The sequence below is a fragment of the Cololabis saira genome, chromosome 1 (genome assembly GCF_033807715.1).
Source record: "Cololabis saira isolate AMF1-May2022 chromosome 1, fColSai1.1, whole genome shotgun sequence".
NCBI lineage: Eukaryota > Metazoa > Chordata > Actinopteri > Beloniformes > Belonidae > Cololabis > Cololabis saira.
Window position 1 is genome coordinate 16,210,359 of NC_084587.1, and position 15,470 is coordinate 16,225,828.

General features: G+C 43.2%; 2 protein-coding genes across 2 annotated transcripts; one reads left to right on the forward strand and one right to left on the reverse strand.

The window, feature by feature from the left end:
- The first annotated feature begins 1,826 nt into the window (after positions 1-1,826).
- On the forward strand, positions 1,827-6,651 carry grhprb (glyoxylate reductase/hydroxypyruvate reductase b). The gene is made up of 9 exons (XM_061711690.1): positions 1,827-2,062; positions 2,403-2,536; positions 2,629-2,701; positions 2,845-2,961; positions 4,425-4,513; positions 4,601-4,705; positions 4,907-5,042; positions 5,284-5,414; positions 5,502-6,651. The coding sequence occupies exons 1-9, from the start codon at positions 1,890-1,892 to the stop codon at positions 5,621-5,623; spliced, it is 1,080 nt and encodes a 359-aa protein (XP_061567674.1). The 5' UTR covers positions 1,827-1,889; the 3' UTR covers positions 5,624-6,651.
- Positions 6,652-9,182: 2,531 nt separating this feature from the next.
- Positions 9,183-15,414, reverse strand: LOC133421955 (zinc finger and BTB domain-containing protein 5). Its single transcript, XM_061711809.1, has 4 exons — positions 15,080-15,414; positions 13,381-13,594; positions 12,459-13,298; positions 9,183-10,928 (listed from the first exon to the last, which is right to left on the reverse strand). The coding sequence occupies exons 2-4, from the start codon at positions 13,588-13,590 to the stop codon at positions 9,762-9,764; spliced, it is 2,217 nt and encodes a 738-aa protein (XP_061567793.1). The 5' UTR covers positions 13,591-13,594; positions 15,080-15,414; the 3' UTR covers positions 9,183-9,761.
- Between the last annotated feature and the right edge of the window lie 56 nt (positions 15,415-15,470).

Genomic DNA, 15,470 nt, shown 5'->3' on the forward strand with positions numbered 1-15,470 from the left:
GCACAATTCAACACTAGGTAATTCAAAGTGCTTTACATCAACATTAAAAGCAGCAAGACACAATTAAACAGTAAAATTACAAATACAATGAAATAAAATGATAAGAAAAGAGGTAAAATAATAAAAAGCACAAGTTGTTAAAAAGTAAGGGAAGCAGAGTACAGCAAGTAAGTATTTAATTTAAGAGTCTTCTTCTTCTCCTTTCGGCTTTTCCCTTCAGGGGTCGCACAGTGAATCAGTTGCCTCCATCTGAGCCTGTCTTCTGCATCCTCTTCTCTTACCCCAACTACTTTCATGTCCTCTTTCAGTATATCTATAAACCTCCTCTTTTTGCACATGTAAATATTATCCTTTTTTTTTGTTTACTATTTTTTCTCTTGTACATTATTCATTTTTCTACATTTTATATTGCTCTTTTTTTATTATTTAGCTATTTATTGGTTATTTCTATTTTAATTTTTTGTATAAACCGTTGAGCGTGTGTGTGTTTGGCTAATGCACGATTTAATTTCTCCTCTGGGAGATCAATAAAGTCTTCTATTCTATTCTATTCTATTCTATTCTATTCTATTCTATTCTATTTGGTCTTCCTCTCGGCCTCTTTCCTGCCTGCCAGTTCAAAACTCAGCATCCTTCTACCAATATATTCACTATCTCTCCTCTGGACATGTCTGAACCATCTCAGTCTGGCCTCCCTGACTTTATCTCCAAAGCCTCTAACATGTGCTGTCCCTCTGATGTATTTCATTTAAGAGTAGCCTACACTTCAGTAAACAGTAATGTTTTTAACCCTGATTTAAAGGAGCTGACAGTTGGAGCAGACCTCAGGTCTACAGGAAGTTTGTTCCACCGGTGAGGAGCAGAATAACTGAACGCTGCCTCACCTTGCTTGGTTCTTGTTCTTGGGACACACAACAAACCAGATCCAGATGAACCTCAGGGGTCTGGGAGCTTCATAGGAACTAACAGATCCAGCATGTATTTTGGTCCAAGACCATTCAGTGCTTTGTAGACCAGCAGTAAGATTTTAAACTCTATCCTTTGACTCACTGGAAGCCAGTGTAGCGATTTCATGATCAGTGTAATATGTTATATTTAAAATGTACTTGTAAAATCTGAAAATTCATGAACATTATTAAACATTACATTCTAGATTAAATTTACACTATGTTTATAACAGTTTTTTTCTTTTTATTTTATTTATCTTAAAGTGATGGTTAAATGGAGCAATGGAGTTAAATTGAGAATTTCCCATGGGGATAACTAAAGTATTCTGATTCTGATTTTGATTAAATAAGGCTGAAAGAGAATGATGTATTGCACTCTGTGAATGCTGAGCCTCGGTTCACGATATGAAGTGGGTTACCATCTCCTTGAACCGGGTTATTTTATAACTGCCCTTGGTGAAACAAAAGAGAGATAGCTGAACCGGTCCAATCTGGAGAAACTGTACATGTTTGGTAGGTCCACTGTTTAAAGAAACAAAGGTCAACAGTCAGGTGAAACATTTACTTCTATCTGATTCCAACTGGGTGAATGATATGGAAAAAAATCGCCTAACAAAAAACAAAGCTATTGCTGTCTCCATTATATTTTTGTCACAGTTTGTCTCCCTTAGATCTATTTGTCTGTCTTAAATTCTAAGGGCCTCCATTTTCACTTAGCCTAACTCTGGACAAAAGTGATTTTATGTTTTGTTTACCTGGGAAAGTTATCCCTCACCTTCAGACGTCACAGGCACCCTCCCTTTCATCATATTGGTCAAACTCAAACAGGACCCTCCTCCTGGGCTAGAGCCAGAACTGTAAACATGCCTGCAAAAGACTCTAAACTCCAAAGTATCCCTTTCATCTTGCAAACCTTTTCCACAGACTCCCCTTCGCGTGGCAATGTGGAGCAGCTGTATGGCACTGCGTGGGCTCCAGAGGATCGCCGTCGCTCCTTTGACCATCACAAAGGCTGTAGCGAGTAAGGTGCAGAGGGAGATGTCAACGCTGCCACGGGTTTATGTCACCAGACAGATCCCACCCGAGGGACTTAAAATCCTCAAGGAATCCGGACAGTGAGTCAGAAAAATGTCTTGAAAAATGGATACAGAATAACTTGACACAGTGATACCCATATGTAGTTTCCATATTTGGTTTGTGAAGTTCATTTGAAGGAAACAGGGCTTTTAATATTTGCTTGTTATTTGGTAAGATAAGTCTGGTTCCCCAGAGTATTCCCTCACTACCATGCTAAGTTATATCTTACTGGATCCCTTGTTTATTGAAAAAATGTATATGTCACAACCTTTTTTTAAATGGTGCATATCTTATTGGGCAACTGCAGCCACCACTGTGTCTAAATGAGAAATAGGTCATTGGGTTCACGTCTCCAACGGTGGTCTGTGTCTCCCGCAGGGTGCAGTTTGAGCTGTGGGACTCAGACGATGTCCCCGTTCCCAGGAAGGAGCTGCTTCAGAAAATCCGAGGTGTTGACGCTCTCCTCTGTGTGCTGACGGAAAAGATTGATGCCGAGTTGCTGGATGCTGCAGGTTTGATTGCTGTCTTTGAATTATTCAAAAAGCCTGACATCAAAAACCTGTTGATGCATGCGTCTGCGTTGTCTGTGACATTTTCCTTGAAGGTCCGAACCTGAAGGTCATCAGTACTATGTCAGTGGGCTTTGATCACCTGTCTTTGGAGGAGCTGAAGAAAAGGTGAGTCCTCTGGTTTTGTTCTGCAGTTTACTTTTGTATACTACTATCAAGCTGGGCTTCCTGTGAGTCTGCAAATGCCCTCGCTGTTTTCTATCGACATACTGGTGCAACACTGAGTTTCTGTGTTTTCTGTCTCCACACAGAGGGATCCGTGTGGGTTATACTCCGGATGTTTTGACAGATGCTGTCGCTGAACTGACCGTAGCTCTGCTGCTCACAACCTCCAGGAGGCTCATAGAGGCCACACATGAAGCCAAGACGTAATCTTTTACACATAACTTACACAAACATGCTTTATTGTGCAAATGAGGTGCATGATCTATTCCAATACATTCTGAGGTAACAGGACATGATAATAATAATAATACAATATTTTCCGCACTATAAGGCGCACCTAAAAGCCCTTAATTTTCTCAAAAACCGGCAGTGCGCCTTATAATGCAGTGCGCCTTATATATGATCATTATGGTAATTTCTGTTACTGTAGTCAGGGGGATTGTGGGTAATGTAGTTGGTGTCGTCGAAGTTACAGCGCTAAAAACATCAGGAATCGTCACAGACGTTCAAGACAACAGCTAACGCTAACTTGCATAATGGCGACTTTGACAAGACGGAGCAAAGCTGTTTTTTATTTTGTAAATAAAGTTTGACATATGGTACTTTTCTTCTTGTTTTTTTTTTTTTTTGCATTTGCTGTAGGATTTTTTAGCATTTCCTGTAGCGCAGCTCCATCAGGTAGATACTAACTCAACCCCAGCCACTATAGTACGGTATTTTACCATATATTTAGTGCGCCTTATAATGCAGTGCGCCTTATAGTGCGGAAAATATGGTAATAATAATAATAATAATAATAATAATAATAATAATAATAATAATAATAATAATAATAATAATAATAATAATAATAATAATAATAACAATAATAATAATACTAATAATAATAATAATAATAATAATAATAATAATAATGATATAAAAGTAGTATACAAGTATGGCTTGTTTAGAGGAAAGTCTCTTCTCTCTAAAAGTAACATGGTGGCATGGTTTGAGTTGCAAGGTTGCCTCTGAACAATCCATTTGACCTCTGGAATAATGTTCTTTGGACAGACAGAGGAGCTATTTGGCTACAATTACCTGTTTAGCAGAAAAATCCAGTGCAATGCATCAGCACAAACAGGTCATACCAACTGTCAAGCACGGTAGTGGAGGGGTGAGGGTCTGTGCTTAATTTGCAGTTACAGGAAAGGACTAAATGCAGTCATATGCATATGCTCTTATTCTACAAATATCTCACCTGTCATCCAAATCTGCAACATAGAGGCTGGAAAAGAAAACAATCAGTGCTGCAATGACCCATCCAAAGTCCAGACCTCAACCTTATTAGGATGCTGCACACAAACCTTGATGAAATAAAGCAATGTTGGAGAGGAGAGTGGGACAATATGTCAACAACTGAAAACCTCATTCAGGAAACATTCTCTTCAAGTTTTTGCTGCCCGAAGGGTTCTAAAAGCTTAGATCTCTTATGTTTGTGTTGTTGATAATCTTCACCAGATCGTAAGACTTGGTAATGACGAGGAGTTGGTTTTTTTATTGCTTCCTCCCCTTTATGTAAAAAGCTTCAGTGCATATTCGTTTTACATGACTCTATCTTGCACACGTCTGCAAAATCATGCACATTTTCAGCATCTGTCACTTTTCCCTCTTGTCCTTGTGTCAGTGGTGGCTGGGGCACATGGAGGACGTTGTGGCTGTGTGGATACGAGTTGGCCAACAGCACTGTGGGCATCTTTGGTTTAGGAAGGATCGGTAAGTTATTGACATGATCTCACCATGGATCCACCATTTTTCCGTCAATTTGATGTTTTTCTCTGCTGTGTGTGTGTGTGCTCCTAGGTGTAGCGATTGCAGAACGTCTGGCACCTTTCAAAGTAAAAAAATTCATCTACACAGATGTGGCTCCCAGGCCCGAGTTGGCCAAGATTATCAACGCAGAATATGGTGAGAAAATGATTCACGGTCACTTGTTTGGCACATTTTCCCAGAAAGTCGATGAGTGATAATAATCTGCACCGGCATGTTGAAAGCAAATATCATTACACACAGATGTTCCTGCTCCCAGGATCCTGGAAGAAATGCTTTGAAGGGAATGTAATAATAACAGTGAGGTAATATGGTGTGGTTGTTGATCTCTTCTTCTAGTCTCTATGGATGAGCTGGCCAAGCAGTCAGACTTCCTGGCCGTGTGCTGCGCTCTAACTCCAGAGACAAAGGAGATCTGCAACAAGGATCTCTTCTCCAAGATGAAAAATACCTCAGTTTTCATCAATACGAGCAGGTACCACAACAAACTCTCCTAAACACACACGCTATCAAACTTTATTCAGTCCAAAAGGGGATCTTATGTTCATTGCTGATTAATATTCAGTTTCTACAAGTTGTTTTCTTCATGAATAGATCATTTACTATGTGAGATGCCAGGAATTGGTAACCAAAAGAAAACTAATTTCATAACCGTGGGAAATGTGATGAAAATAAACCACATTTACGTGACGCTTATGGTCTTTGTGTTGCGTCAGAGGTGGGGTGGTGAGCCAGGAAGACCTGTACGAGGCTCTGTCCACTGGGCAAATAGCAGCAGCTGGACTAGATGTCACCGTTCCTGAGCCCCTACCCACCAACCACCCGCTCTTCACCCTCAAAAACTGCGGTGAGCCTCCCAGACCTCAGTATTCTGCTCTTTTCCACCAATGCTCCATCTTCACCACGGGTTGTCTCTGATTCTCTCGCTCCACAGTGATTCTCCCGCACATCGCCAGCGCATCCTACACCACCCGTAACGCCATGTCTGTTCTGGCAGCGAATAACCTCCTCCTGGGCCTGCGGGGCAAGCCGATGCTCAAAGGCCTGGCGCTTTGAAAAGAGACCCGGCTTCACTCTGAGATTGGGACATTTGGGCGGGACTTCAGTCTGCAGATGTAATGAGAAACCTGAACATCTGGCACGTTTACTTCACGTGTCATGGTTTCTTTTTACTCTCGACTCCTCGATCTATTGGGCTGTTTCATGACCTTTCACAAATATAGTAATTATAATAATAAAAAAACAACCAGAAAACAGAATTACATATTTTTTAATTCAGTCTATACAGTAACTGAACATACTTTACAATTTCCATGGGCTTCAACAATCAAGACACAAACATTTAACCATCTCATGGTTTCACTACAAGTTATGCAGAAAGAGATGCACAGTTTTGGCAAAAGCCCAGCTTTTCAAGCTACAAGGCATAAGGCAGTGAGTTTTCCAACCGATGCAGACTTTTGTGATGTTTTCGTTCAAAAGTCTGGGATAGCAAAGTGAGGGGAATTTTTCAGGAGGCTGACAAGAGTCATCTTGAGCTCTGCAGCCGAACCGTCTCAGCTTTACCTCTGTACGTTGTGGATACCAGATCCAGCAGCGGGGGATCGGCCAAAAAGACAAAGTGTCGACATTTTCAACGAATGCGTCAAATAAAAAAATTAAAAAAGGTCTTGTACTGTACAGTTTAACAGTGTTATGACTCTACGATAAGTTGCCAGCACTTTTTTAACAATGACAGATGTCACAACACATCAAGCGATTAACATGTACAGAAAAGAAAAGAAAACATTAAAAGGTGTTTTTTTTTTGTCTTTTTTTGTTTAATTTAAGTTCACTAAAACAGAACTCTACAACACTGCATTAACACTGTTTTCAGCTCAACTATTAACCAATGAAGTTGCTTTTATTTACATCCTGCAGGAGGTGAGGCAGGTTTATTCAACGTATAATAGGAATATTGAGGTTTATAATCACTACTCCTCCGTTCATTTCAAATCTTCAACTAAAACGTAATTACTTAATTTACAATCTGCCGGCATTACGCTACACGTAGACGGCAACATACGGATTAAAAAAAGGCCAAATCCTTGAAATAAAAAGAAAACATATAACAGATATGTAAAAAATATTGTCCTTCACTGTTGCCGCACCATTCAGACTAGAAGAGTCGGTGTGACTGATTGTCTACCGAGGATGAAAAATGCTGGGAAAGAAGATCCTTGCAATAAAACATTTTCACCCAAGGTTAACATTCCAGTAAAATAACTAATTATAAAAACATTGCATTCATCTGCGTGCTTTTGTATGAGATTACATGCGCTTTAGAAAGAGACATGTAAAAAAAACACTGCCAGTACAGTAGAAAAACCCACAAAAAATATTAAGAACCTTATGTGTGGCTTTCCGTCTACGACTCCGGGAGGGAAATGGTGACGCTGACCATACTGTAAATGTGCAATATTATTTACATTTCTGAAGCACTTCTGGAAATGTGATGAAATTTTGTCGGAAAGTGGTCTGACAACTCATTCAGTGAACACACGAGAGCACCAGTGACCAAATGAAACTTTCCCAAGTTTGGAAATCTCACATGACCACATATGAACAAGCTTTGACACCATCAGTCACCAAACCGCATGGAGTCACAACTTTCACAATCACAAACCGCCAATCGTGACACACAATCTGATGTATTTACACTGGACTCTCCTGTTTCAACTCATATTTTAACACTGAAACAAGCTGACCGAAGGGTTTTTAGTTGTTGTTCCAAAGTTACCTTTAACTGTTTTCAGCGATTGCTTTGATTATCCTTCATGCAGCTTCTTTTCAAGGTAAACAGATTGAGCGCAAACTGGAGAGAGGTTCATTGAAGTGGCTCAAAAAGTTTCCCTTTTCCCATGCGAGACAAAGTAGAGTTCCAGAAAATGTCAAAGTGAGACAAGTTTGTATGAAGTCACATAAAGTAAGGCCCCATCAGTACAATCAAAATGATTCTGCTTGCTACTGGAATTATTCAGCATTAGCTGGCTCAGCAACACCGTCAATCATTGCTGTTAAAAGCGTTTTGATTTAAAAACAGGTACAAATGTTAAACTTCTTATTATTCTGACCTGATTAAAGGATTGAATGTGCACAAAGGCCCATCAGAAGATATTAAAGGTAGGGTAGATGTTTTTGTTGCTTTTTCTAACATCTCCTACCGAATGTTTAAGAAATGCAGAGCATTTATATATAAAGTTTATTTTCCTGTTAGTGTAAGCTTCAGATTGTGGCATTTCACTAGTTTTCATTCATGTTACCTGTTAAGTTATTGACACTAAATGCGTAACAATTACATTTAAAAAAAACAAACACACTAAAGTCATTGGCCCGGTTTCCCAGATCAGTTAAGTAGCTCTTAACAGCGAAAGACTTCTTTCAAACCTTCTTAAGGAGCCTGTGAAAGAAGTCTTTCGCTGTTAAGAGCTACTTAACTGATCTGGGAAACCGGGCCATTGTTGGTTAAAGCAGCCCAAAGGATTTCTTTTCCTGTTATATAATCAATTTCAAATTTTATTTGAAGGGATATTTGCTTCCTTTTAGGAAAGTAAACTAGCTGTTGCAGCCTCCTGTCTGAGGAAGTATTTTATAGTTTATAGTGGCAACAACTTTGCATTGATTTTAAGCACAATGTGACACATCCAAAATTATTTAAACTGTCTCACAGAGCTAAAGAGGAGACTAAGAGACTGGAGGACGCAACGACTGAGGAAAAATCAAGAGACAGACCAAATAAGGGTCTAAACAAGAGTAAATCTTGGACTACGTGTGACTTCACCTCCACACTTCCTGGAGACCCTGCCAAGATTAAACTGCAAAAGTCCATTTGTGCTGCTTTAAAGTTTCAAATAAACTTAAGTGTGCATCACAGATTCTGACTGTCTAGATATCTTCTTCTTTTTTTGACAACATCAAATATCATGAGCACGCAACCAGGATTTCTTTGTATTTACATAAATATCAGGCAGACAAACTGAATCATTTCTCCACAGTCTATTTGAAGGTCTGTGCTTTACTAAGGCACACTTAGTACGAACAGTTGGGAGAACTCAATATTGCCAGCTAGTGCTACATATTTTGTAAATCTGTAGTGTAAATAAACACAAAATGTGACATATCAGAGGTGGCTGCATCACATTTGTGTTTTAGCGTAACTGTCAATCATCGCCAAGCAGAGTTACAAAATTCTAGGAATTATTAAAGTTGGAAACTTTCCGTGGAAACTGATGAGGAGATGGGATGATTAATAGAAGGATATTAACGAGATATAACTGGAAATTTACAAAACCGCGGGTCAGTCTATGACAGGAAACCTAAACGGGAGTCAAAATCCCTTTTTTGGGCATAATTTTGGTTTATTTACTTGATTAAACAATCCAATTTAATGCAAAGTCATTTGAATTTCCAACGCCTGCATACCGTTGCTGATGTATAGAGCCCCTCAGTAACACACCAGGATGACTGATAACGCCCTATTCGAGTCAAACAACTATATCCAGCCAAGAAAGCTTTGATACTGCTGCGTGAAATAGCTTAATGTAACCTTGGTAACAGCATTTTTCATTAACATAACGATGATATCTGACTCTTTACTGTGCGTTCTTTATATTCGTTCGTGTGGCATCAATTGTAAATTATTTGAACTAATGCAGAATATTCCAATCAATTATCTAACCGCATCCTGGATGTGTGGAGAACAACACATCTGGGATTGTTTGCGTAACTGGGAGTCAAAACTACTTCAAAAGTTTTATTAAAAATGCTTTCACAACAGATTAGAATATGTTAAAGCGTCTCAGCTTGATTTCTCATGGAAAGTTTGGGAAATTGATCAGAGATTTTCCATCCCTCTACGACCCCTCTTATTTCTCACAGTTGCAATCTTGCGAGGACAAACAAGTTCAGACTGGCCTGGATTTTTACAGCATTAATGTGTTCACAACAACATGGAAACTTGAAAATATGGACTGGTTCTTGAGAACACGTGATTAGATGCACACGTCCATCTTTGGGCTGGTTCATTCACACTGAACAGATTATGAGATCTTTTTCGTGTCATGTCACAACTTTAAAAAATACTGGAGTGTATAGGACCTTAAACTTATCACGGATTCTCATGCATTCCCCCCCCCACCTGCTGTATGAGGTCGCTCTACAGCAAGGCGCTGGACATGTTACTGTTCTGCCAGCGCAGACATGTCGTCTTGGAGTGCTTGTACAGATGTGAGGACTGACTGAAGCGCTTGCCGCACTTGAGACAAGCGTACGGCTTCTCTCCCGTGTGCACGCGGATGTGCTTCTTGCAGTCGGTCAGGGTGAGGAAGGTTTTGCAGCAGATCTTGCAGGCGTACTTTCGCGCCCCTTCCACCACCAGGACGTTGTGCTCCGAGAGGGCCTTCTTGCACTTGGAGAGAACGTCTGCCGAAGCCCGGGTGAGCTGCGGCGGGAGCGACGTGGGCCTGCCGCCGCCGCTCATGTCGTACCCGCCGCTCTCGTTGAGGAGCAGGGGACCGGCCAGATGCGACGAAGAGGACGCAGAGTCCTGAAGAACCCCCCCCGCTCCTCCGTCTCCTCCCACGCCGCCGGACATCTTGGGAGCGATCCGCCTGAAGCCGGGATAGCCCAGAGCGGCCGCCCCTCCCGCCCCTCTCGGGGGCCGCCCCAGGGAGTGGAGCCCCAGACTGGAGTGCTGGAAGTCCAAACTAAATGGATCGACTCCTCCGTGTCCTCCGCTCGCGCTGCCGCCACCTCCTCTGGGGTTTCCTAACACATCATGTGGGGGGCGGAGGAACAGAGAATCAGCTTGCAGGTTATCCCCATAGCTGTTTCTGCTCTCGCCGCCGAGCGGACCTGACGGGAGGAGAGACGAGGGACCGGAGCCGGCGGCTCCAGCAGCTTCTTGTCTCAGCAGAAAGTGATGTGCAACGGCATCCCCGGTCGTCGTGTTGGGGAGGTCATCGTCCCCGGCAACCAGCCCCGGACCTCCTCTCCCGAAATCCTTGGGGCTGAGGAAGCTAGAAATGTTGAAAGTGGGTTTTCCGCTCATTCCGTTATTACAGCCGAAGCCTCCCGGGACCCCGGGGCCCCCCGCCATGGCGCTCTTGAGGAGGAGCTGGGCGTTGGATTGGAGGAGAGGGTCGGAGCTGGGCTGGGGCTCGGAGGTGAAGCTGCGATCGCTGCTCTCTGGGCTCAGCTCCACCTTCTCCTCCTCTTCCTGGCAGCCCGGTTCTGGTGGGTCGCTACCTTCCGCCTGGGAAGTCACGTCGCTGTTTTCATCCACCGGCTCGGGGGAACTGAGCGGCTCCCGCTTCACCACCACCTACGGAAAGCAAAAAAAGTTGCTTTGTTCAAGGTCAACTGAGATAAATAAAATCAATTTAGAGTTTGTCACCGTTCCTAAATTAAATACTATGAAAAAACTAAAAAAAACTTGAACTGGGTTCAAGTTAATAACCCAATCTTATAGATCAAGGCCCTGTCTCAATACTACCACTACCTAGTTTTCAGCCCTAGCCCTAAATTTTGTGCGTTCCCGTGAGGGTAGTGGTGTCCCAATTCCTCTTTTCACCTAGGGGGAGTGAAGAAAACTAGTGTAGTGGCTATGAATCTGTCCCTACGGATCGAGGGATTTCCGATGCTCACTAGTTGATCTAGGGCCAGAAAAACTTCCCAGAATGCTTTTGGTCGTCATTTGCGGACTGAATAAAAAAAAAACAAAAACATGGCGGACATTTCTTATTTTTTAGTGAATAAAATCAATATTTTGAGTTAGTTTCTGCATAAAAATGCGTTTTGATTACATTGCTAGCGAGAAATATATATTTTACTTTCATAATATTCACTCAGTGAATGTATATAATCACTCGTTTGCCTGTTGTTGCGAAGATCACGCCAGAATAAAGGCTGATTTATGGTTCCGCGTTACACCAACGCAGAGCCTATGGCGGAGGTTACGTAACCTACGCCGTAGGCTCTGCGTCGATTTAACGCAGAACCATAAATCAGCTCCAGAGCCGGCAGGCAGAAATCTCGAAATTTTCGGCGCAAATTTCTTAACAGGCGTAGCTACAACTGTTAGATTTCATCTATTAAACCAACATTTATCTTCCTAAATGATTTATTTCAGCCAGCGGTAATTCTCCACAGAGCTGCAGGTTTCTCCCCGGGACGGCGCAGGGCGATCAAGTCTGTACTCCGGCTGCTGCTGCTCCGAGCCGGCGGCTCTTCTCATCTCCGAAAAACATCGGGTCAAATTTCTTAACAGGCGTTATTTGGATAAACTGAGCCTCAGCTTCCTGATTTTAGGGGTGGTGCTGGAAGTAGGGGTAGGGGGAGTATTGGGACAGGCCCCTGGGAAGATTTCAAGTGCCCTAAAATCTGTCCCTTCTTTTTTAGGGGTAGTGATAATAATAATAATAATAATGAATTTAACTTGTAACGCACTTTCCATTCAATGAATCTCAAAGTGCTGCACTTAGATCATTATTCATTCATACACATTCTCTCCGGTGGTGGTACGCTACATTTGTAGCCACAGCTGCCCTGGGGCAGACTGACGGAAGCGTGGCTGCCATATTGCACCAAACGGCCCCTCCGACCACCACCAAACATTCACACACATTCACACGGGGCAAAGTGGGTAAGGTGTCTTGCCCAAGGACACTACGACAGCAACTGGGACAGAGCCGGATTCGAACCGCCGACCTTCCGATCATTGGATGACCCGCTCTACCACCTGAGCTACTGCCGTGATAGTGAGGGAGGGCTAGTGAAAGAAAGTAGGGCTAGTGAAAGAAAGTAGGGGGTGTATGGGGATTGGGCCTAACTGTGATTTGACACGATTGTTTACCTTCTGCTCCTCTTCCTCAGCCTCCTCTTCCTCAATCCCCGATTTCACCTTGACTCCTGCTGTGTTGTCCTGATGGTCCTGATCCCCCATGTCCTCTTCCTTACTCACTCCTCCCTGGACCCTCCCCACATTCTCCCCTTCACAGCGTCCGCTGTCTGACTGACTCGGCATCTGAGGGTCATCTTGAGACACGAAGCCAGTGATTGCAGCGTCCACTTTGGATTCATCCCCCATCTTGTGGGAGTCAGGTGAGAGAAGTGCCCCCTCCTCTTGGTCTGCATTCCCCGCGCCTTCTCCCATCAAGCCCAGGTTGGGGCCGGACGGCCGCTGCCTCTGTCTGGGTCGGTCCTCTGAAAGTCCCAGGACGTGCGAGGGCTTACGTTTGTGGAGGCGTCGGGCTGGGAAAGACGCCCTCTGTTCCACAAATCTGTTTCCGACTCTGTCCTCCTCAATCCCCCCCAGGGCAGAGTTCACCAAGCTGAGCCCCAGCTGCTGCAGCAAGAAGGAGCGCTGCAGCTTTGAGGTGGCGGCGCTCGCTGCGAGATTGGGGTTAGGTGCCAGACTGGGGTTGGCAGCCAAGTCTGCAGCTTGCTGCTGCTGCTGCTGCTGCTGTCTGTGTCTCTGCTGCTCCTGCTGAGGGTGGTGGTGGGTGGATCTCTCCGACGAGGGGGACATAGGCAGCGTGCGCGTGGTTAGGTAGTGCTTGCAAGCCTTGACCACGTTGTTTAGGTGCAGATGCGAGGCAGCGAGGAGGATATCCATGACGTTGCTCTCTCCCAACATCAGTGTCGACGTGTACATCATGTCCACCAGAGCAGCGAATGCTTCGGCTGTCACCACCTGCAAACAGACAAAGTTTATCACCATGTTATCTGTGCACAGTAGAGAAGTGGGCGTGTTGTTCACTGTTAAAAGTCCAAACCTCGCTGTCCAGCTGGATCATGTTCATACTCGAATCTCCCTCTGCGACCGTGAACAGCGCCCTGAAATGGGTGCTGCAAGCCGCCAGCACCGACCGGTGGGCCTTGAAGTGTCGGTTTCCCACCACGATGACGCAGTCGCACAGCTGGCCATGGACTCGCTGGTAGTTCAGCTGCTGAAATATCTGCTCAAAGTGACCAGGGAAATCCATGCCCCTGCAGACAGACCAGCACACAAGCCAAGATCTACAAGTTAATAAACAGATTATTCATTATGGAGCTGTGCCTTATGCAGTGGCTCAGGCCCGGGTCTACGAGGGTGCAAAAGCATGCATTGCACCCTCAGTTTATGTGTTTGCATGCTCAGTTGAAAAGACGAAAAGAAAACTGACAAATGCGCGCGCATCAGCCTGATTTATGGTTCCGCCTTAAATCGACGGCGTAGCCTACGGCGTAGGATACGCGGCGACACGCGGCGACATGCACCGTACGTTCGCATCACCGCGTATCCTACGCTGGAAGCTCTGCGTTGGTGCAACGCAGAACCATAAACCAGCCAGTGTCCGTCACTCATCTGCGTCCAGCAGTTTCCTGCACCAGCAAGACGCTGCTCTCTGCTGCTCCGTTAACACAAAGTAACGATGGATATTCGGAAGTGGTTCAAGCACAACGACGCAAGCAAGTTTACAGGACTGTCTCAGAAAATTAGATTATTGTGATAAAGTCCTTTATTTTTCTGTAATGCAATAAAAAAAAAAAGTCATACATTCTGGATTCATTAGAAATCAACTGAAATATTGCAAACCTTTTATTATTTTAATGTTGCTGATCATGGCTTACAGTTTAAGATTAAGATTCCCAGAATATTCAAATTTTTTGAGATAGGATATTTGAGTTTTCTTAAGCTGTAAGCCATGATCAGCAATATTAAAATAATAAAAGGCTTGCAATATTTCAGTTGATTTGTAATGAATCCAGAATGTATGACATTTTTGCATTACAGAAAATAAAGGACTTTATCACAATATTCTAATTTTCTGAGACAGTCTTGTATATTTATGGTTAAATTTATTTTTGTTGCTATGTTTTATTTTCTGTTGCTAGATTTTCTGATGGGTGAGGTAGTCCAGACTAAATGTAGCATTTTCTTTGTTCTGCAGCGATATTGCTGCAAAAATGCACTTGAAATACACTTCAAATATTCTTGTTTTGCTATTATTATTCCGCTTGAAATTATGGGAAAATGCATAATTTAGTGTTGAATAACGTGCCAGGCATGTGCACCCCCTCTGATCTGAAATGCACCCCTAGTCATCATTTTCTAGAACCGGCCCTGCAGTGGCTACAAAATAAACAACTTTAGGACAGCTTTGGCCATATCATTGATGAATATGATGATTAGGAGACATAAAAAGGGGGGCAGACTATTGCTTGCAGACTATCATTACCACTAATGACCAAATGACATGAAAATGCGGCCCAAAATGACTAATACTAACAGCAATTCCTTTCCAGTGGGCTGATCACGTTGTTAAAAGTAATATATTGGGAAATAACCTCTCATTTAAGTCATTTCAGATGTTTTTACATGTGCATTCCAGTTAACAACATTCACCCCCCCCCCCTTAACAGCACCACCAGTTAGCCCATACAAATACACTGGCATGACAGACGAGAATAGAGCCAAGCATGTAACATTACCTTCAAATTTCCGACACTGCTAAGACCAAGAAGCAGTTATAAAAACTAAGAAAAGTGTTGATAAGAAACTGCAGTGGCTAAATGTAGCTGTCTGCAGCGCAGCTAACTGCTGGTAGCTACAGCACAAGGGGCGACATGAGCTCCTCCGGGGTAATTATTTACTCTATCAAGGCTAAAATATCCTTAAATGTTGCTACAAACAGCTAACATTTCCAGTGCTACGTCCAACATCTCTTGCAGTCCACTTCCTCTCAGTTTTTCCCCGTATAGTCTGAATAATTTGGCTGCTGCTGGCCGGATTGTGCTGCGTTCACGGACACCGTTTGTGTTTTAAATCTGACATGCTGAAATGCTGTTTAAGACAGTGCTCATGGTGATAATGAGAATCAGC